The sequence below is a fragment of the Dermacentor silvarum genome, chromosome 5 (assembly GCF_013339745.2).
Source record: "Dermacentor silvarum isolate Dsil-2018 chromosome 5, BIME_Dsil_1.4, whole genome shotgun sequence".
NCBI classification, from domain to species: Eukaryota; Metazoa; Arthropoda; class Arachnida; order Ixodida; family Ixodidae; genus Dermacentor; species Dermacentor silvarum.
In genome coordinates this window covers 78,187,372-78,211,211 of record NC_051158.1, presented here as the reverse complement: position 1 = coordinate 78,211,211, position 23,840 = coordinate 78,187,372, and the positions used below count along the sequence as shown (strand labels likewise).

Below are 23,840 nucleotides of genomic sequence, written 5' to 3'. Positions count from 1 at the left end.
AAGGAAAGCTTGTTCACGAGATCCAAGTGAAGCTTAACTTGAATCGTCTTGTCAAGGAAAGCACACAGAGATTCTTTATTGTAACACTGAAAAACTTCCTTCAGGAAGCACCTAGTCAATTTTGGAGATATGTAAACCCTACAAATAAACAACATAAAGCTGATGATGAAAGAAATACCCAGGAACGTATAGAACATTTCAATTCCTTTTTTCCTGCGTTTTCACCAAAGATGATGCTACACTTCCATCCTTTACTGACACTTCCAATCGCCCTCCAGCGTCTGACCTGATCAACAAGGAAGGTGTGCTGAACCTTCTGCGCATAAACACTAAGAAATCCCCTGGCCCCAACAGCATCCCGAATGAGTTCCTATATAGAATACTCAGTGGGTCGCTAAATATCTCACCATAATCTTTCAATCATCGCCTACCAAGGGAACAGTTCCTATAGCCTGGAAACAAGCTAAAATAATTCCTGTCCACAAAGGTGGGAGCACATCAGACGTAGGTAACTACCGGCCCATCACTCTTACGAGCACCTGCTCCAAACTACTTGAAGGTATAATCAGAAACATCTCTCAAATTATTTGGGAACTAACAATTTATTATCACCAGTGCAACATGGTTTTTGCAAAGGGATGTCTACAACAACTCAGCTCGTTCAGACAGTCCACGATCTTTCACTAACGATAAATAGCCGAGGACAGATTGACCAAATATTTTTAGACTTCGCTAAAGTGTTTGATAAAGTCTCGCATCCTGAACTCTTGCTGAAAATGCATGAAATATTTAGAAATCCAAGCATTACTAAGTGGTTTGTCATACCTCCACTCTCGTGAGCAGTATGTCGAAATAAATAAATATACATCCACGTCCAAAACACTTTTGTCTGGAGTACCTCAAGGCAGTGTTTTGGGGCCTCTTTTACTTTTTATCTTTATTAATGATTTGCCTACTGAAATAACCGTCCCGCTGAGATTATTTGCAGACGACTGCGTAATATATAAAAGGATTGAATCTTTAAATGACCAGTTAGACTTCAACAACAATTTAAATAAAATTAGACAATGCCGTAATGAATGGCAAATGTTACTGAACCCAGTAAAATCAGTTTGTATGACTATAACAAGAAAAAAGACGCCCCTGAGGTATAAATACAGCATCGGTCCTCATTAACTAATAAGTAGTAACAGAATATAAATATTTAGGATTAATATTTACCTTAGACTTGAGGTGGAACATTCACATCAATGAAGTTTGTAGAAGGGCAAATAACGTTATTTGAGGCCTCAGGCGAAGATTGTATAGCGCAACTCCTGAAGTGAGAAGCCTCGCGTATAAGATACTAATACGGCCAATCATTGAATATGCTAGGATAGTTTGGGACCCACACACTGCTACTAACCGTCATAAATTGGACAGAGTTCAACGACTGGCTTCTAGATTTATATTTAATAAATATCAGCACGTGCACTCTTCTACGGAACCGTGCAGTCGCGGAAACCTTTCCGCGTTAGAAATAAGGACTAAGTTTGACCTATTAAAATTTTTGTTTTCAATTATTCATAACTAGGTCAAATAAATTTATCTGAATACTGTGTAATTTCACCGGATCAACTCTTCAGACACAGGCACAGCTTAAACATACAGCCGCCAGTTACACGAAATGATACATTCAAGTATAGCTTTTTTCCCTTGGTGATTAAGGAATGGAATTAATTACCAAGTTCAGTTGTCACATCTTCCTCCGTCAGTGCTTTTACTGCTGGTTTAGATAACGTTATCTTCTCTGGTGTGAATGCGTCTTAGCATGTATTTTTGTTTCTGGTGCGCATAAAACAAGTTATTTTGTCCTTGTTCAGTGCATGTCACTTTTCATAGATACTGCCATTATACTGCCTTGTAATTTTTTTTCGCTCGAGGTGTAGCAGAATTTTGTATCTTTTCTTGGTTTTTTTTTTACTCCTGTAAAGGCCCTTAATTGGGTTGACAGTATAAATAAACAACAACCAACAACAGCAACAACATGGCACCGCTGCCAGCATTCTCCCCTCACGCAACATCTCACGCGCTACTGCGGCAGCTGGTATGCCTTTCGCCCAATGCTCCGTATACAGAGGAGCGCTCGTGCCCGGCGTTCCAGCTCAATTGCTACGATCGATCGCTTTCAAGTGGCCGAGAAATCTAAGAAAGCGGCGAGAAAATCTGACCATTACGTACTAAAGCTTAAGCATTCTTTGCCACCGGAAAAGCCATGGCTTGACGCGCGTAAGCTAGGAAAAGCAAGTAAGCAAAATTAGGCAAAAGTAAAGTCACAGCTGAGCCAAACAATGCTTATGCATTAGTGGACAGACAATTCTCAGAATTCCTGTAGCTCTTAGGTAATACCTCTACCAAAACTTGGTCAGCCGGGCTATGAGTGAATTGCGCTTCAGAGATTTCATCTTCGCATCAGCGATATCAGCAGGTGTGCGGGCGTAGCAATAGACAAGGAGAAATTCCCAGCACAACCTAACCTCACGTCACAACTTCGAACGCAAAATCTTGTACTCTCTTCAAATGGCCTCTTGACGGCTTGGAGATGCCACACAACGCGCTCACCTCATGCCGTACTTAGCCTTTCCGAAGGCAAAATGCAATATACATTGACCGGTACACTGAATGCACAATGTGAACCACTAACAGATAATCCTGAAACGATGAAGGAGCAGTAGAAGAACCACGTAAAAGGCTCCGTTGCACAAGAAATAACTACTGTGTCGTCATCATGAGTCGAAAAGTTCGAATCTTCCTTTAAGTTAAATAGTTTTAGAGCAACAGCAAGAATTTACAGATCGTCATAGATTATACCGTTATCGCATGGCCACTTTTAACCGCAATAGTGCCGGATTCAGATTGCATTTATTGATCATAATCGACATTGATTGCTTTTACACGGTTCAACGATTCGGATCGACTTCGGGTGAACCTCAACACACCGGGTATCGTTAGTGGGTCCCAAGCACTTCTCCGATTTGTCTGATATACGGTAAAAAATTCTAACGTAAAATTCTTATGTCGAATCAGCGTGCGAGTTATAGGGCTTTAGTCGCGAAACGTGCACGATATCAGTTCCTGGGGTGGTAGAACACTTTGAATTCACAGGTGAGATCTCATATGTGAGACTGGTGACTTGGCGAAGAACTCGGTATGGCCCGACGTATCGTGGCAGAAGGATGTGATGCCGGAGGGTCGTTGCAGGAGGAAGTGGCAGCCGTATTGGGAAGGCGGTCGAACCGTTGTACGATGCGTTTGCTCTTCGCTGGCTCAAAATACCGGCATTCCTTTATGATGGATTCAACCGTTGAGCAGTTCCTGTAAAGCAGGAGGTTGAACGCATCGTCTGCGATGCCCTTCAAGATGTGTCCAACCCTATGGGCATCTAGCATGTCCGCGTCCGCTTTACGGCAGAGAGCCAGAACGTCTTGAATATACGCGACGTACGATTCGGTTGGTGTCTGGACACGAGACGCTAGCTCTTGCTTGGCCTCCATTTGACGTCCCACAGGCCTTCCGAAAAGATCGCGTAGCTTTTCCTTACAGGAGTCCCAGCTTGTAATTTCGGTTTCATGCGTCTCGAACCATACCTTCGCGGTTCCTCCCAAGTAAAAGATCAGGTTGGCCAGCAAATGTGTGGCATTCCACTTGTTGTGCTTACCGACGTGCTCATACGACGTCAGCCAGTCTTCGACGTCGACCTTGCCAGTGCCAGTGAAGATTCCCGGGTGACGTAGCTGGGTTAGTACCACTTCCGCCGGTGTCTGAGCGGTGGAGGCAGCGTTAGCGTCGTAGGCAGCGCCAGTAGCCATAACAGCGGAACCGATGTGACGCCCGCGGCGAAGATCCAGGGCCGGCTTGTGGCGAGATTACCCGATTGATCACTTCGGTATAGATCGTAACCGAAATGGCCTTTTCCCCTCACGCTGAATACGTAAATATATATATAGATATATATATATATTATATATATATATATATATATGAACTAGAAGAAAGGGAACCGAGGGGCCCAATTTTTAATAATCGTATCATAAGAAGCCAACAACCAGTGACGCCAAGGTCAACAAGGGGAAATTTCTTGTACTAATTGCATTAAATAAATGATACATTAATGAAAATGGATGAAACAACAACTGGCCGCGGGTGGGGAACGAACCCACGTCTTCGCATTACGCGTGCGATGCTCTCACCATTGAGCTACCGCGGCTCCGTTTTCCCATCTACTTTCAGGGGTATTTATGTCTTACAACTAGAATTAACCCTGGGAGTGTTAGCCAGCGCCACCACTCACTAACCTAGGCGGTGGATGTATAACATCCTTTCTATCGCAGGCGTCACGAGTACGTGATCTTTTGGGGGGAAGGCAACTGGTCAATAAACCCACATAAGCTACCTGAAGGCATCAATGTTGCCGGATTCGAGCCCTCGTTATGTAATGAACTAGAAGAAAGGGAACCGAGGGGCCCTATTTTTATCAATCATAAGAATCCAACGAACAAGGACACCAAGGACAACATAGGGGAAGTTACTTGTACTTACTACTTGATATAAAGAAATGATAAATTGATGAAAATGAAGACGGGTGAAAAAAAACAAACCTATGTTGTCCTATGTGTCACTGTTTGTTGTCTTTTTATGACATATATTTCGTTAGCTATTGTGGATAAGCTGCTGAACGTCTGCAACTATCAGAATTACATGGAAGTCAGCCTTCCAGGCTTCATTCCGATCCAGAGATCGTGATTGTCTGCATCCGGGCCGAGCAAGGCCCCGATAAAAAGTGGCCGTGTAGCAGCATTCGATCCGAATCGAGCTTAATGCGGATCAGGTCCGACAGCGATTGAAAGTGACCTTGTGACATTGGTATTATATTACAGGCCCGACTACCGCCAACTTCAAAAGTCCGATGAATTTAGTAGTCTGCTTAATAGACTAACAAAAAATTGGGGGCTGTTTATTGTAGACGCCTATAAGAATGTTTTGTACTTACTTTGTGGAAATACTTACCTTTGAAAGTAGTCTTGGAAGTACTCTCCGAAATACTTTGCAAGCACTGCGCCCTATCCTTTAATTTTTTATAGGATTTGTATTTGCTGCAACACTGTCACGTATATTATAAAATCAAGTTCCACGCTGTGAAAGCGCAGGAAACAGTAAGGACACACAAATAGAGCCTTACTGACAACATCTTCATTTTATTGCTGGTAGCAGAACATGTAGTCACAGTGAAAATAATCAGACAAGCCAAGATAGAATGCGCGCACAACCATAGAAGAACATATATAATGAAAACTGAGAAAAAAAATGAAAACTCGCAAGGAAGCAAGGCGTCACTTTGCCATATAGTTATGAACAAGCATCGTTCAATCCTACCGACGGACATTATATATATATATATATATATATATATATATATATATATATATACCACAGCTCTCTCTTTCGACCGTTGACAATAATGGCTGGCAACAATTTCCTAATCTTCGCATGTTTTGAACACTTGGAAGAGTTGGCAGTACTGCCATTCGACGCATCAAACTAAGATGCTGACACTAGCAGTCGTTTGCTAAGGTTAAATTGAGTTGGTGAGTTACACTTTCAGAAGAGAATCTGCAGTCTTCACTGTAAGCGCTATCTTGTTAGGGATGCAAAAACAAAAATCTGGTTTCAAGTCCCTTCAAGCTCTACGCGGTCCCTTTGTGTCATCATGAGATTTGTACAACGTATGCATGGGTGTCGTAAACAGGTCATCAAAAAAGAAAATTACGTTACTATCTATAGCACACAAAGGCGTAACCTAATAAGCTTTGAGAATAATATATGAAAAGGAACAGAAAAATGCTTTGAAATCTGTGACATCACAACAATCTGACATTACTACGGTGCTGTTGTTCGGGCGCAAAATTCTGACATTTGTACCTGGTCGGGGCAAGTTAACAGCTCATAGACAAAACAGTAACATTGCTATCTTAAGCAAGCACGGACACGACCTAATAAGCTTTCGGAGCTTGTCCCTTTAATTTCTTCGCTACTTGCTCAGCCAAATGAATGCAAATTGAGTCTATAGGAAAAAGACTTGATTATAATAAACTAATCGTTGTGTGGTGCCCCCATTGTGCAGCTATGGCGGCTAACATAGTAGAGCCGCTCGTTCTACCAAAAGAAAATAAATGTGTCAAAACGAATGCCGTTACTGAGCAGCGGATATTTTTTTTTCCTTATTTGAATTCGTCCGGTTTCATCAAGAGCCAGTGGTGAACAAACGGCTCGAATGCCCAGACGTCCGGGTGGCCCTCGTGGCGGTCCATGAACCCGGATGTGCTCCAGCGGAAAGGAGGCTGCTGTTCCCAGGTTGGCCCACTCACAGCCACGAACTCGAGCTTTGACATTAGGGTGTAGTTGGCGAGCTGAAGAGGGCAGTCCGGAAAATTAGAGAGAGAGCGAGAGACGCATGTAATTGAGACAATTGTCAGTTGAATGAAAACAACTCTTTTTCCCTATGTCTTAAAAAAAACTCAACATATTAGACAGCAAACAGTCTTTTATAGCACTCGGTGTTATTATAAAAGGAGACTATGGCCGCAGCGCATCTTCGCCAGGTTTTAGCGTCGTTTTTTTTTTTCATGGCGCATTGGCAACAATCCGAGGCACGATAGAAAACTGTTTGATTGTGCCTTGTATTGTTTTTCTATCGTGCCTTGGATTGTGCCCGATTCCTCACTTTCAAGAAACAGCGCTAAAACCTGGCGAAAAGGTGCTGAGGCTTGAGCCCCTTTCTGTTCAGTCACGTTTGGAAACCTCATCGCGGTGGTATGAAGTTGAGAACGGCACCTCTCAAACGTACACCGCCCTTCGGAGCAACGCGCTAGCGTTACAACGCGCCACGGTGGCAATTTCGGAGGCGATGCTGCAGCTAGGTACACCAATGTGGGCGTGGCGCTTTGCGAGCTTGACTCCCAGGCTTAACTGCCAGCCCGCAGATGACATTTCCTTCAATGTGCGGCTGATGCAGTGCCGTGTAACCAGGCTCCAAGAAAGAAAGACGACGCGACATCGACAGCTATTGATCTAACTAGTAGTCTATTCTCTCCATTCCAGGATTCCTCGCATTATCGCGTGGTAGCTGTATTACTTCCGCGCTCTACTCCGCTTTTCTTTCACTGCGCTGAGTAGCGGCACGCAGCTGCCCATTTATTAGTCTAAGCTGATAACTAAGTTTGCGTTGAAGTCGAGTTCTGCACTGAGACTAGCTAACCTTTAGGAGAACAAATTTGAAACAATAAGCTCCGTTGCGATTTATTTTCATACATCTGTCTGCTAGCGTTGCGCGAAATCGGTGCACGAAAGCAGTAAATATATCCTTGCGGCGAAAGCTGGTCGATTGTGCAAGCGCCCGCGAGTTGGCTTCTTGTGGTCCAAACTTGTTCCGACCCGCTTGATGTCATATGACTCCAGCACTGTGCCCTGGCTAAGCCATCATTCTTGTAGTCCCTAGATAGCAGTGGTTTTAGGGAGATGACATGTCCACATTCTCGGTCGAATCATTCATCTGTTATAGGCACCACCTCAGTGCTTGAGAGACAAGGTTACGCGATTAGTCATCAATATTTCGGCAGTCAGTGCACGATCGAAATTTAATTATCCTTCGTGAAACTTTTTGGTCAAATCATCAAAAATGGCTACCTTAATACACGAAGCAAGCGCGGCAATTATGCGAGCTAGCTTGTTTTATGGCGCGGCCTACAGATGGACGCCGGCACACCTTGAAAGCTAAACGAGCTCATAGAAATTATTGCCTTCACAGTGACGCCAAAACTGTGGGGCCCTTTAGAAGGCACCACTTTCGCAGTTGCTGGTCAGAGTTTATGGGGCTTGGTTAGGATAACGTCAACTCTCTGATTGTACGTCATGCGGAAGGAACAGAGCGAAAAGTTCTCCATGATCTATCAACAACTGGCATAAAGTAATTGGTAACGTTGTTCCATCGGACTGGACCACTGGCACCGATGCATTAGGGGGTGTGTCTACGCCCTGTAAGGAATGCAGCTAATAAGCCCGTTCATAGCCGTAAGAAAGAAGTGAAAGAACACCGTCCACCTTCATGTCAGTTCCGCCATGCGCCCTGTGTCCCAGCGACGGGAATGGGTAGACGCCGTCGGCCGGGTTCAGATCGCTACGGGCCGAGATGGCGTTCTCGGCACTGAACGGGGGTGTGCAGTTGCAGTGCGCCAGCGGGTCGTTCTTGTAGTCGTTGTACCTGGAGGTAGAGAAAAAAAGTGCATACCCACTGACAGGTTAAAGCCGGGAGCTTAGATTCCCGTATGGCCACATCTTTCACATACGGCTACTGGCGTAACCGTATAAAGGTCTCCAGCTTCCTGTTTCATGGAGTTTCTGGCCATGCGATGTATCGTACAAAGCTAAATGGTTAGCTGCAGGGTTGCACCTTGTTTTTCTCCCGACTTCTCTCACAATTTATCCAGCGAAAAAACGAATATCCCTGAAGGCCCATGGGCAAAGCGCATTGAAAGAAAGAATAAATCACGTACTTTGCGGCAAATTTACATAAGGTGTGTAAAGCACGCTTGCACTGCGATACAACGGCTGCAGACCTGCTTTCATAATGCTTTTTTCCACAACCGCCGTCGCACCAATGGTGCGTTTCAAGGCCTACAGTAAGGTAGTAAAGTCATCGCCAACAGACTATTTCTGGTTCTAAAATGCACCTCGAAATTGCTTGCTAGAATCAATGAGCTTCTTGTTACTGCACTGTCGTATTTTATTTAGGAGATCAGTTATCTTGAATTCCTGAATTGCTTTTGTCAGAACAAGGCAAAGGTGCCACCAAAATAATTGAGAAGTGATGAACTTAGCAATAATAAGGGAAGGGAAGCGTCAGCCTGGCACCAACGTTTCGACACAGGGACTTGTATCTGAAGGTTGTGGTGATTGCCGAGATCCCGTCGATTGATTACCAGAATTATCGATACGCTGCCACAGCTGCCTGACGCTACAGCTGTGACTGGGGCAAATTTGTCACGTGGTCCTCTGCGCACTTTTGAGCATGCGCATCCAGGGCTTTGATAAGACGACGGCAATTCCGGTCACGGGGAGTCTCCCTCGGGTCAGTCGTGGCACGTACATGTGCTATGCGATCCACCGGAGCGAAGGTTAATCGTCCACTGCAGGGGCTGATCGTCACTCTCGTTAAGCTTGTAAAGATACTTTCATGGGTTTTACTTGCAAAGCCGTGCCGTTCATGTTGTTTGAAAGGTTGAATTGATAAATTGCATTTTCTACATGCGCCAACGGCTCCCCCTCGTGCCTCTTCTTCGTGTGGACTATTCGCGAACGCAGTCGAGAAGCCAAGTCGCTTCAAGGTCATGAGCTGACGAAGGTAACTTTGAACAAGAAGTATGGCACACACAAAAGCAGGAAAAGAAACAACCATTTGAAGGATGAGTGCCACTATCAACTAATTTTATTCCTAGAAAGAGAATCGCTTGAAACCACATTCCTCACGGGAGATCAAACAGTGCACCAACACCAGAAAGAAACTGCAGTTAACCGACCATGAACAACCAGAACTTCGGCAAACGTGCAAGAAAAGGTGATGTACATGACCTCCTAAAAAGAGATTCTTTAATCTAGCAGAAAAAGAGACGCTGACGCTCGTCTATAACCTACGCCCTGATATAAAAAGCTTCATGAACTTCACTTTCAATCTTGTCCTCACTATTTGTGATGTGACGGAACATTAGATCCAGGATTCTGCGCACCCGATTCACCACTGCTGAACAATTATTGACTCTCGTTTGAACTTTTTTGTGCCAACATGCGTTATAAGATCATGTGTTCCATTACCCCCTAAAAGCGGATGCGCAAAGCAGTTTAACCCACCAAGAATATAATGCTATGCCGCCCGTCTGCGTATCACTGTAGAAAGACCGCTTACCTCATCAGTTTGATCATGGAGTCCATGTCTTGCACCCTGTTGTGATCACGCAAGAACATGAGTGCCCGCGGTGTTTTGTCGTAGGTGAACCAGTCGCCGTACTTATCCACCAGTTTCCACCATCCACTTTCGTTGTAGATGAAATCGAAGGCGCTGCGTGGAATGGGATAGTTTCGGTACGTGCAATCGCGGATAAAGCACAGATACAGGCAAACTGAACTTTGCTCGAGAGGCCTGCTGAAGTGGGTGGACATGAAGGTAAACGACCATATCGCATCGACGCAGACTCTTAGAGGAAGATTGGCGGAGTTAATGCGAACGAAGTGGACTACAGATTCCAGCGCGAACCTTGCGCTTTATGCGTTTTACGCTTAGGTAAGAAATAAGCACTTGTGTGGAAGCGTGTAAATCTGCTCGAAATGACTGTTTGCAGTCGTAGGTAGTCAGGGTTAAATACATAGGATGAGGCCAAACAAGAGGCGTTGGAAGCAGTGCGTCTCCGCCTACTCCATTTCACTTAAATTGAAGATATAAATTTGCTTTAAAATGAATTGAAAAAAATAAAATACTAAGAAAGGACAGGTTAACCAACGCAAACACTAAAAGTTTAAAAAGGGCGACCACACGTCCGTTCAAATAAAAATAAAGCATTTCGCCGCAGTGAAAGCTGTTCTTTCTATGCCACCAACTATCCATGGTCTAAGTTTTGTCAAAGCGACAATGGGTGACTGCCCGGAGCCCTAAGTATGTAGCGTAGCTGTTGCCTTTGCCGCGCATATAGGGGCAGCCCAGTAACATGTTGGCTATGTCTTCCTCCTAAAATACCCATTCAATGGTAAGAGTGCTGCAGTTTTCCGACAGGGGCTAGTTGGTGAAAAGTTATGTCTAGACGCGTCTTTTTGGTGTCAACTCGTGACTAACACATTAAGCGACGAAGGAGCGCGTCTGGTCATGATGACCCACAGTGGCAATCTCTCGATAAAAACCTAAGATGACAGAAGCTTGAGCAAGCTGGTAACAATTCATCACGTTTAAGACACACGAGAAGAACACAGACACAAGCAAGACGAGAACGAAAGCGCTGGCGTTTGTGCAATGTCTTGTGTACCTATATTGTACGTGTTTATTCATTGTGATTGCAACTATACGGAAACTTGAGGCGCATTCACGCAAACTGTGGAGTCGCGGCATCTATACGGAAACTTAAAGCCCGTTCGAGGAAACTATATGTAAACTTTAGACGTCTTCACGGAAACTATACGGAAACTTGTTCTGCTCGCACATGAGCGTGGTCAGCACTTGAATTTGTCTGATATTCGTGTTTATCGCTTCACACGTTCCTGTGGCTTTATTTGTCTCCATCTTTTTTTTTTAATTTCGAAGCATTCATGTAGTTTTCTAAACAGATCAAGACAATTAGTCTACACGCATATGCCCAATTACTGCGAATTCTTGTACTTATAACGCAATAATTTGTGGCGAAGTCATTTATTTGGAAAGTCACGAAGCCACTCGAAACCAGAAGGACGCAGTTTAGGCAAATCCATGTATTAACCACCATTCTCCGTTCTGACTTAACCAACCTCTTTGTAGCTCCCGCAGACTTTATCTCCAGAGTTTTCTCTAGCAGGTTTTGTGTGAAAATCTGGTTATGAGAGCTCCGGAGACGCATGCGACGCGCCGTGATGTTCGGCTGCAGAAAAACCTCCACAGATATATGCCAATCCGAACAATTCATGCATGAAAGACAACGAAGCAGTAACAAGTTTTTAAAAAACACATTGATCGGCTACAGCTGGCATTGCATTCCGTGATGTATTACGCAAACGGGAAACGCAAGACGACAGAGAAGACGAAGACACCGCGCTACTAGAACTGATGGTTTATTGCACTAGGTCAATAGAAATTTCATCGTGCAACACGAAGCAATAAAATTTAACAACAAAGATAACAACATGCATTACATTCCTGCAAAACCATCGGTCACACACTGCTACGGCGCCGTCGTCTTGCGTGCCTCGGCCGTTTGGCGCTACGTCTGACGTAATGCATTATAAGGTAGTTGTCACATCCCTCACAAGTTCTAGGGGTCTTTTTTGCCATTGTCCGTCACATATGCAAGACCGTTCAGAATGATTGCCATAAAGCATCACACGTATTACACCAGGTTTCAGTCTTATTGTACTGCTTAACTGGCGCATGTAAATATACGTGTAAACTCACGGCACGTTGTAGCTCGCCCAGTAGGTCTGGTCACGCAGCGATTGGGTAGCGTCCGTCATGTTGATGTACTTACTGGCATGCGGTAAAAGAAACAGGAGGAAAAGAAGGCGATGAGGGACAAACGCTTGTGCATTGGAAAACAAACTTCGTAGAATGTTTGCCTGACAAACATTCAGCAATGCCCCAATCGCCATTATTTATAACTAGTTGCGAGCATTGCGCTGACCCTTTCGGAAGAACGTTCAGCCATGAACTGTTTGATGCTAAATGTCCTTACCAGTATGGCTATAAATAAAGGCAGGTGAATTTCTTTCAGAGAACTGAATAGAAACTGTAGGTGTCGTTCATTTCTCTGAAGTTCCGATTTCTGTTTACAGAAATGTGTCTGTTTTGTTTCGATTTTTGTTGTTTGTTCTGCACCTATGGTTTATGTTCAGTTCTCTTAAGGCTTCCTATCATCTCTCTCTTTTCCCTGCTCTTTACCTTGTCTTAGACACAATGCATAGAAACACCGAATGATCAGTGGCATACCAACTAATTCCTGAGTGGGAGGGGGGGGGGGGGGGGGGCAAACCGCAAACGACCTGATTCTCTCTCATATATATTGCGAATTACTATTACAATACTTGAAAGAACCTCGAGATGCGTCTGTCAGTCAATTTTATATTTCATCGACAGAGACCTATTCATTAATCACGTGGTGAACCATGGGGGCCCGAACAACACTTTGAATTTGCATTTATTGCAGAATAAGGCAGGTATGTTAACCCGGACATCTCAAGATCATGCAGGGACAAAGGACAATGAGTGCCTGACAGTGGTCCTTGACCCCGCCGAGTAAAAATGCTCACTTGCTACAAACAAATTTAATACTTAACCAAAGAATTGTACTAGTTTAAGTCCACAACATGAATGTATCGGTGGTTTAGGCAATAGTATTGTCGAGGTTATACACAAATAAGTACAATCAACATAAATCAGTTGTAATATTCACAAGAGGAGCAGATGTATGCGACCTTGGAGAATTACAACCCAATTTCTAGTGACGCTGCTTCTTTCGAACTGTTGCAATAAAGGTTTCTGTTTCCTGCAATTATGTCGCATACCTTAAAGAATCCCAGGGCACCTACGTACTTCTTAGGGATTGGGAATGCGAATGCATTAATATCCAATTGAACGCAGCGGCACCGTCCTTCGAGTTTTGCGCTGGGAGTAATGTTCTCAAGATTTGCAGATCCGCTGATGTCTCACTGCATCGGATCGACGCATCTGCACTTCGCGTTTCTGTGCTAAACATTCACTACTTTCCTCGGGGCCCATCACCGCCCCTCGGCGCCGCTACGCATGGCGTTTTGAAGCCAATCGACGCTCGCGCTCGGAGCCACACTTCGATGCATATCGAAGACGTCTTGCGTCGCGTCACCGTACCTGCTCCATCGAGGTGCGCTGGTGACGTGGTGTCTCGCCAATGCCCTCTCCGCTCACGCAACACCTGGCGCGCTAATGGCAGCAGGTGTTCGATTCGCCCGCTCTGCTCTGTCGAGGTAAATCGTGACGTGGCGTCGCAGCCAATGGGAAATTAGGTGCCGTTTCGCTGCTACAGATGACGCCGGTTTTTGCGCTCAATGGGCCATGTGATGGTTTCGCATCACAAGTTGCCCGTATATGACTGGCCTGTTGGAAATCTTGTGAGCATGTCATGCTTTAGAGCACGTTTAGTTTAGGAATTTTTAAAAAGACAGACATTCATCAACATGCATGTTACTTCGCCATAGCGTTTACCATGGTGTCATTCCTCCCTCACTTCCCTCTCCCCCCCCCTCCCCGACTCAATCTTCCTTAATTTGATATCGGTGGAGTTCACAGTTCTCCCAGGGCAGCGAAATATATACTCCTTTGTTCGTAAAACACATTCACAAAGCTCCGGATCGCAAGCATTAGTAATTTACTGCAAATTTCTTATTCAGTCCTGTGTCTTTGAAGTTTACCTACATATTACACATAACACGCCCTTTGTTTTCACCAAATATAAGCAAAGTGTCTTGTTTAGTTCACCGGTGACAACGCTGAAACCAAGTAGGTACCTCCTATGACGCATGAAAATAGGGGGGAGAAAACGACTGCTCAGTCATTACCTGCAACACTTTTAACAGGACAAGGAACGTAAAAAATGTCGCACATTGCACTTACAGGGACCCCCCTCTCCCTTCCACGAAATATAAGCATGATGAGCTGGGTATGATGCAAGTAGTGCAAGCTGACATTTGCTAGGGCGGGAACTGCCCAGCATCACACCTTCTCCACAATGCGAGCGTGTATAGGCGAATCCCGCACGTCGACCGCTACATCGTGTCCTGAGGAGGCACAAAAGGCAATCCTCGCTGTCGAAGCAGAGTGTACATAGTGAAGAGAAGCATTATTTGAGCGTCAGCTGTAGTTTTGTTGTACTTTCCAGCTGTGTAGCCGAAAGTGCCCTCTTTCAAAGGGGGGGGGGGGGGGGGGGCAAGTGCCTCCCATGCCCCCCCCCCCCCCCGTGAAGTACGCCTATGCGAGATGAAAACGCCCATTTCTTTGCGTTCTCTCCCTTTACAGTCAGCCGCGGCCGACAATGATCTCATGTGACGTCGCCATAGTAACCCGTTAAAACTAACCTGCCGAAAATTACAAGGCCGCCTTTGACAAAGATAGGCACATCTAAAGATAGGCCCACCTATCGTTCGTAACTGTTATACCACTCAAGTGTGAGTAGGACTTCGCAAACACAAAATTAAATTATGGGGTTTTACGTGCCAAAACCACGATCTGATTATGAGGCACGCCGTAGTGGGGGACTCCGGAAATTTGGACCACTGGGGTTCTGTACCGTGAAGTCCCTGTAAATATTGTACCACATCCACGTAAGCTGTAAAATATACCACATCGGTCCAGTTGGTTATTTTAATTGTTGCAGTCACGCACATAATTGCAATTTCTATTCTCGGCGCAGAGTTAAACATTTCTAAGATTGCGCTGCAATGTATTTCTAAGCTACCAATTTTGTGCATTTTTATAAAACAATTATATGCGCCCTAAATCCAAATCTTACTTTCAACAATCACTAGAATAAAACTTTCTCCAATGCTGCAAGTTACATTAAAATTGGATAAGGAGTTCTTTTGGAAAACCATCCGGCGCTTTATCTGTATTCGAATAGGCGGCATTGAAGTTGGGCCGGAGCTAAAGCTTCCTATTGAAAGAACTGGGTTATCGGCACTACCAAACGAAATATTGACACGTGTATTCGTTAATGCATTGGGTCATCAGATTCATCCACCAGTAATAAATTGTTGTGAAACGTTGTGTCACACTCGTCATTCAAACTTACGGCAGTTGTTCCAGCACGTAAAGAAGACCATCTTTCAGCTCCGACCCAGGAATGAACTGTTTGTAGTCCACCACCATCCACTGATTGTTGTATCTGCGTAACGCAGTTTAGAAGATTCATGCATTGGTGTCACACAACAGCATAGTGGTTGGTAAAAACCAAGGAGGTTTTGAAAAAATCCTTGGTAAAAACAGACATCTACGCCTAACCGCGTCTATTGTAGAGGATCGATTATCCATGACTGGTGGGTGCAGGAGAACATTTTAAAGCTCCTCGCGGATGTTTCCCGGCTTAATTAGTTATCTCGCAGGCAGTTCGCAAAACACAGTTTTGATTTCGCTGTGATGGTTTTGAGCCACTTCCGAAGCCGACCGCATGTCGTCTTTTCTAGCAGACATGATCAGCAAGAATGCACAATCGCCGGAAGCTGTAAAAAGTGCTACGAAGACAAAGCGCGTAACACAAAACAAGTGTTTTCTCCAGAAACTCCAATATGCTCATGTTTCACCTCATCACGAAACCGCCCTGCGCGATTGTACATAAACAATAAGGGCTGAGTTTATTTTCGATAGCTCGAAATTTGCTTGAGCATCTGAACTTTAGTTTAGTTTTCCTGGACTTTCGCTTTGACAGAATGAAGAAACCTTTCGCGTGTTGTGGTTCCTTTTTAGTTGTTCTGTGCATGAAATTTAGATAATTTTTTATCTGGTCTGCACCAATGCTTGCGAAAATTTTGAATCTGATGAAATTATTTTACTTCGCTAACCGAAATATTGTTTCGAAAGCCACAAAACCTGAAGAAGTCTTGTAGTTTGCCTTTGTTTCTAAGTATGTCATTATACTGGAAACATATTTATCCCAAAAATGTCGCAGTTTCACCCGAAAGGCGAAGCATCAATTGCCATAGCAAATTAGTAGAGAGCTATACGGCGCAAGGATAGTAGTTTTATCAGCTGTATAAACTTGGACATGCAGCAGCACCAGCAACGTGCAGAACTGTCGAAGCCATCGGCGTTTTGCCCGCGGTCGCACCGAACACGAACGGCGTTGGTGGCTATTGCCGGTGCCTATGGGAGCGGCTCGGAGGTTTTCGACGAGATCAGAACGGGACACTCGTCGAAGAGAGAAAGAGATTGTGGTTGTGAAGAGGAAGAGGCAGCGTCGGAAGTCTGTACCACTTTCTCGCCTCGCAACGTTTTTATATAAATGCGCATTTGGTGCCACAGCTAAACCTCGCCTCCCCGTCCCTCCCGTCCCTCCCGTCCCACCCATCCGAAAGCACGCGTCCCTCGCGCGCTTTCACTCGCACATGCAGCATACGGCGCGCGGCGGCGATTTCATCGCCGTTGGAATTTATACAGAACCTCACGGCGACAGCGACGGCGACAGCAGAAATCCGCTTTGAGTGTCCATATAATTGCTATCGCAATAAAATAAATTAACCAAAAGCAGGACAAAGCAGCTTTTTCTTTCGCTCGGTCAGGAAAGAGCTAAACGGCGACCCTAACGTGAATGTCATGCCAACAGGTAGCGTCTTTCTACACCTTGCCCGTTATGATTTGGTAACCTCGAAGAAACTTAGTGCATCTAAAGTACTAAATTCCGACGAGAGATTTGGTGCTTAGACCAGTACCCAATTTCTCGGCGAATTCAGGAACGACGTGAAAAACCAGCGTCAGGCAGAGTTAGCTACAAAAGAAAAACCAGAAACTGAGAAATATCTGGCTTTCAGAATGTGGTGTTGTGGGCCTCAAGAAGCATGCTGCTCAATAAATGGTAATATTCCGCCAGTGACGAAGGAAATTAAAACCTACGCCATCAAATTTGGCGGCAATCGGTTCTGTGGAATTCCATTAAGTGCAGCAAGAACCATAAGGGGAAAAAATTATCATCCACCCGAATATATAGCTGGCACTTGCTACGGAAATTTCCTGCGTTTAACGTTGTCGAGTGTTTCGGCCTTGTTCGGAGACCCGCTAGACTCCTGGTTAGCTGATATGGTAAAACACCGGCCCATTAAGGCGTTTGTCCCTGATTCGATCCTCCAGACCAGGATGACTTTTTCTTCAGCTGCAAAACTTTCTAAAATAGCCGAATTAGTTTCCTTTGTAGATGCATGCCACTATGGTGTGGATGACAATTTTCCCTTTAATCAAACTTTTATGCTTGAGCAATCGTCTCTGCGCACAGCCACCTTGTGCCAGATTTCTGATTGGGCTTTTAATTTACTTAATGATGTGTGTGTGCTATGCATCGAACTTTATTTCCTTCTATCACCCACTTCAAAAACTTTCAAACTGTCTGTACCAAGTAACTGTTCCAGCAATCACCTCAAGACGTTCAATAAACATATTTGGTTGTCATTGCCAATGGCATCTGCGTTTAATCGTTTTCCAGAGCTGCTTCAGAGGCAACATGAGATTCAATGAAACCGACTCAGTGCTTTATCGCTGGACATGAGATTGTGTTGACTTGAGTGCATATCGGATGCTTCTTGTGGTTATATACTAGTATTTCTGTCTGTTTGACGCTTAGGCTTTTTTGCTGTCAGTTAAGTAAGTAGCTATGTCTATGGAATATGTGTGCCTGTCATACATGAGGTAGCTTCAATTTCTTAAATTTTTCAGGGGTAGCTCCCTCTGAGGTAGCCTGCCTTCCCGTTCATCAACAGCTGATTAACAACCAACAATGACCCACTTCAAAACTATAGAAGAGACGAAGCCATTGCAGCCACTCACGTGCCACTGTTGTACTTGGAGAATATCTTGGCCCACTCATAGCCAGTGAGTGCCAGTCGGTTGGACACTACATTCCTGATGAACTCCAGGTTAGATTCCGGCGTGACGTACCAATAAAGAACGTCATTTTCGTTGCCAATAGTAGTCTCCATGGTGGCCTGCGCAGTAACATTTTAGATTCGCCCGTATCGTCATCAAGCATTTGCGGCAAGATGACGTCTGAAGGAGAATTGACATGCCGTTTCTGACCCCTCAGTTTTTGAGTGATGTGAATGTCCTGGATGCAAGTTTTGAAGATTGGACGAGTTGGTAACATTGCATCTTGAACATTTTCACAGTGTGCACATCCTTAGAAAAAGGGACAGACGGAGTGAAAGAGCGCGGTTTCACTGCCTGTTCCGGTTCTTATGGATGTGTGCGCTGTGAACATATTCGTAACTTACTTGATATCTAAAGCACTGAAAAAATACTGGCAATCCTAAACGCACCCTTAGTAATGTAACGTGATAGCGTTTCTGCAGACCAACCTTGTTTTTGTTTCTCAGGAGGCGTATGTGTCGTGATTTTATGACACGGAAGAGGGTTAGGTGTGAACAGGAAATTGGTTTGTCACATCGGCCAAGGCATTGAGTAGCCGCATAGCTTGACGACCGAGCAAGCCGAAGCGAATGCCAAAGCATTGTGATGTCTTGCTCTCACGTGGTGATCTTTCGTCATTATGTGACGAAACGTACGCCTCCTGAAGAACAAAAACAAAGCTGGTCCGTAGAGAGAGATAGAGAAGAAAGGGGAAAGGCAGGGAGGTTAACCAGAGGGGAAGGTCCTGTTTGCTATGGGGAGAGAGGGGAGAGGGAGGTAAAGTGACAGGAAAGTAGAGATAGAGAACATTTTCTGGAATTTTTTGCGAACCTGTGCCCAGAAAATATATACAAGCAACAGTGAAGCACAAGGACAGCGGCAAGCCCAGTCGGCAATCGTCGAAAATCTGATCTGTGGGTCAAGCGCGTCAGCTTTTATACATGACTCTTCGAAAGTTCTAGTGTAATCATTGGTGCCCGCGCACCTCCCGGAAAGTACTACACAATTCGTGTCACACATACAATCCGATTACACAATGTTCGGCGAGAACATACGCAACATATAAGATCAACGATAACATTCGATTAAGTTACAGATCATGCAGGCGCGGCTCGGGCTGAGCGATAACTTTAGCTTGTTATGGAGTGAAATGCAGTGCCCGATAAAAGGATAAATAAGTACACTTGCCAATATTTTTCTTATTTGGCACTATGCCTCATTGAGCATCTCCACTGTTTTGCATGAGATGTGCACTGCAAATTGATGGAAGTATTGGAGTCATGATACGGTGGCCGACGTACGTTATTGCATCGAAAATGTATAATCAATGAAGACTTTGAGGGACACACCAAAGAACAAGAATTCAATTCACGCAACACATAGCTAACATGTGCGCTTAGAAAGAGAGAGAAACGAATAGGTAATGTTGGGGAGGTTAACCGAGGGCGTGTACGGTTAGCTACCCTACACTTGGGGAAAGGGAGAAGGGAAGAATAGATAAGAGGGAGAGTGAAGAAAAATAATAGTCAGTCATTCGCAGAGTCAGCCGCAGAGGAATCTCGGCTGTCACAAGCGTTCGTACAGTCCAGTATCCTTCACGAAGTGCAGAAGGGCTTTTGTGGCCTTTCGCATGCAAAATACCATAATCCCAGGATCTTTTCCTCCGAGAGCACTATTATCTAAAGGCTGAGTTTAGCTTGTAGAGTACGTCATAGACGCTCAGAAGCTGCTCTAGAGTCTCATCGCACCCGCACAAATTGCCTGCCGCGCTGCTGGCCATACCTATTAGAAATTAATAGGCATTTGTAAATGCGACGCCCAACCACATGAGACACAATTATGTTGTTTTGCGACGGGAGAGTCCAGGTGGCAGGCGAAGTCGTAAGTTAGGGTCTAGAGTTTTCTGACGCAGTAAATGCAGCATTCATTCGTTAATTTTCGCCGCCTGGGGTTCTGTGGTGAAAATTAATCCCGAGTCCCCCCCTACGGCGGACATCATAAATAGAGATCGTAGTTTTTTGTTTCAGGTTCATGTATACTTTATGTATGAAGCTTCAAATTGTGTGCATTCGTACATTTCAGCTCAGGTTCAACCTCTCATTGAGGAACTCTATCCGTGTACCTAAATTCAAGCAGATTGACCACTCATGTGCAGTTGCAACACACACACACACACAGACAGAGGCTTGGCCTTCAGGTCCCAACTTGGGAGCGGCCCGCAGTCTTGCCTCTATAAGAACGGGGTGAAGATTCTTCCGGACATCAATAAATTTTACTACCTAACCTACCTGGGGTTCTATAACTTTCACCCAATACACGCTACATGGTTGTTTTTGCATTTCGCCTCGATCGAAATACGGTCGCTGTGGGCGGGATTTAATCCCGTGCACTCGGGGCGTAACAGCGCAACGTCATAAACACTTTATATATACACCACCTAGGCGCTTGGGAACCTGAACCTGTGTTATGTTGGTTTCGGACTGGCTGCGCTTAAGAGCCTCGTTATTTAGGACGGAACGCTCCCCCGCGCCTCCACTTTGTGCCTTTGCGGGGAGATAGGTGACGTGGGATACTTCATGTGAATATTTTCGCAGTTCGACAAGAAAATAGAGAAACTGCTCGACAGTCTACAGAGAAGGCGTTTTACCCGCGCGAGTTTCCATGCCGGTGTTTCCTGAAATGCTCCGAGTAAGCAATAAAGTTTATTTATTGGGACTGATAGCATCATAGCAGAAGCGCTGACAAAAAGCCACAAATAATTCGACTTGGAGATCCGGATAGGCGCTTCTATACCAGGTATTCATTTTGAAGCGAAAACTTCATTACGCTACCTCGGGCACCCGTCGGCGACTCAACAGTTTTCACCTTGAGAGATAGAGGTCAAACCAGACGAGAGCATTTATAGTCCATCGGCACGCGGGCGATCGTCATCAGACGCCGGGCGCGTCGGAGCGCATTAGCCGCGCATCCGGTTACGTAGACGCCGGGCGCGTCGGAACGCATTGGCCGTGCGTCCGGTTACGTTGGCGGCGCCAGTACGTCGAACCATTTCTCGAACTATAGCCGCTGTTGTTCTCGCCATTGTGACATAACGTGTGCGCGCGTTCACGCTACGTCGGACTATATTTAGGCCTTTACGGGGCCCCGAAAGGAGACATTGCCGCCGTTGCCCGAGTAGAGTTGGGCCCGGCTACGAGTTGCAACCAAGTCTCACTACTTTACAAATCACCGCAGTGTCTTCAAGGATGATGAATAAATGCTGTATTCGTTGCAAACATGTCTGTATATCATTGCGAAACCACACCTTGGCCACAGCTCGACAATGGGCCTAGCCAGGGCAGTGAAGCTTTCGCCATCAACCAGGGTTAACCAAAGCTAAACCACACCAATTTCTTCCTCGTACGCCCATGAAAAAATGTATACGGGGAAGGAATTGCAAGACAAAACCAAATTTATTCTCTGTCCTCGCATGTATATCTTGAAATGAAAAGCTACAATCCAAAGTTGACATTGCTAACTTAAAGGTACACGTGTTCAATCAATTCCCACGTGCCTTATAAATTCAGTTTGCTCGACAAGCCTGTCATCCCCGCGCTCTTGGGTGAACATTACGATACGTGCATAGAAATACGCATGCCTGCAGATTGCATCCCTCCGAGGTACAAATGTATTGTGCTTTTGGAGAAACCTCCCGTTACCAAAACCCTGCCTCCAGCCACCACGATCGTAATAACCATAATATTACTAATATGACGAAGCCTCACCAGACCCGACGAAAGGAGGTAGAAATCGTCACCAGAGAAGATCCTGCCGGGATATGATGAGAACGTCGCCGTGTGGCCCGGTACCATATTTCCTGCAATTTAAAAAAAAATGCTGTTGTGCCAGACTTACACAATATTTCGGCCAACTGACCAATGGGAGACACTGGCACATTTTTGTTTTTATGAGCGACTTCTGGCTGCGCGACGTGGCGACCGCGAACGAGAGAAATACGAGTTTCATTCCATTTTACTTTAACACTGTCTCATGTGACGTGGCACACGTGCCAGTTGTCGGAAGAGATCTAGTTGGCGCTGGTGCGGTAGACCTATTCGTATACTTTAGCCTAATGGAGGCACGTAAACACACATTTTTCAGTAGAAAATAGCAGTTTAGTGGGCAAACACTTGGATCATAAATGCCGTTCAAATGTAAAATCATTTGAATGAAGTTTGATCTTGCAGAAACTATTGGGTGGGGGGGGGGGGGGGGTCTGAATTCCGGTGTACGTGCGAGTTTGACACGAACTAGGGAGTCCCTTAAGGGTCAGCGTTTCAAAAGGCGTACCACATTTAGATCACGTGAGATACCTTGTGGTACGAGGTTTAAGAACACAGTCCATTTTATTTTTCCTTTAGAACACTGGTCGCAATAATAATGGTCCAAATTTGTATTGTGTTTGTAGACGTCGCTAAGGCTGTTTTCGTCGCTACTTCTTTTTTGCAATTTTTTGCTTTCGGGAAGTAATTGACTCGGCATCCCTGTCTTCCGAATGTACAGGCACCTCGAACGGCATTGAGTAATGGAGGTGGGCGGATTATTATACAGAGTAGGAAAAAAAGTTATAAAATACAGAGGTAACAAATGCAGAAGATACAAAGGCTAGAGACAGTTGTACTACAGCGAGACATCATTATATTATATTTGGAGCGAACTCAGGTATTTGCGAAATGTTTCGTGTTTCGATAAGGATGCAATGAGGCCCGGAGGTTAGCTCCATTGTGCAAATGCTTCATTTTTACCACGTATGCGCATGAAACTGGGAGTATTGAGAACACGTCGTGATGTGTGTTCTGGTGGATAAGGCGGCAGAGGGTTACACCGATTGATGTAAACGGACCGGGAAAAAAAGACAGAAGAGCGATCGCGCGGCAAGATTCTAATGACCGAAATGAGGACTTGTTTTATATGGGCAGTGCTGGAAAGACGGTAGCACTTAGGCGAGGTCAATCTGGCTGCTCTATTCTGGACAGCTTCCAAAATGCGGATAAGGTAATCTGGATATGGGGACCATGTGGATAAAGCGAATTCTAGTTGCGGACAAACAAAGTTTAGGTAGGTTAGTTTTGTTACATTAGAAGGCGAGTTACGCAAGTTTCTAGGTAATTATCCGAGAGACTCAGATGCTTTAAAAGAAATGGCTACCACATACGTAGTCCAGGAAAGATCAGACGTAAGGTGGACACCAAGGTATTTGTATGGTGAAGCATTAGAAACTACAGTCTTCCTATTCGAATCGGAAAACTTAGAATTAGGGCACTTACGGGTAGAATAAATTACCTTGCTCTTCGAAGGGTTAAGGGACATCTGCCAAGTTTTCCGCCAGCTGTAGATCAGTCCAAAGTCATTTTGGGGAGTAGAGCGGCCAGTAAGTGTAGTTATAGTGTGGTCAATAAGGCAT

The 23,840-nt window shown here is 44.9% G+C and overlaps 1 protein-coding gene and 1 non-coding gene across 2 annotated transcripts in view; both read right to left on the bottom strand.

The window, feature by feature from the left end:
- Positions 1-4,174: 4,174 nt before the first annotated feature.
- On the bottom strand, positions 4,175-4,246 carry Trnat-cgu (transfer RNA threonine (anticodon CGU)). The gene has a single exon. It is a non-coding gene; the product is annotated as a tRNA-Thr (tRNA).
- Positions 4,247-5,226: 980 nt separating this feature from the next.
- LOC119453511 (putative phospholipase B-like 2) overlaps positions 5,227-23,840 on the bottom strand; it is a 42,439-nt gene continuing 23,825 nt past the window's right edge. The window contains exons 6-12 of the mRNA XM_037715556.2: positions 22,162-22,253; positions 18,320-18,477; positions 15,582-15,674; positions 12,218-12,289; positions 9,995-10,147; positions 8,137-8,296; positions 5,227-6,446 (exon numbers count right to left, since the gene is read on the bottom strand). Of these exons, the coding sequence (XP_037571484.1) occupies positions 6,258-6,446; positions 8,137-8,296; positions 9,995-10,147; positions 12,218-12,289; positions 15,582-15,674; positions 18,320-18,477; positions 22,162-22,253 (917 nt within the window). The 3' untranslated portion in view covers positions 5,227-6,257. The remainder of the gene's footprint in view (positions 6,447-8,136; positions 8,297-9,994; positions 10,148-12,217; positions 12,290-15,581; positions 15,675-18,319; positions 18,478-22,161; positions 22,254-23,840) is intronic.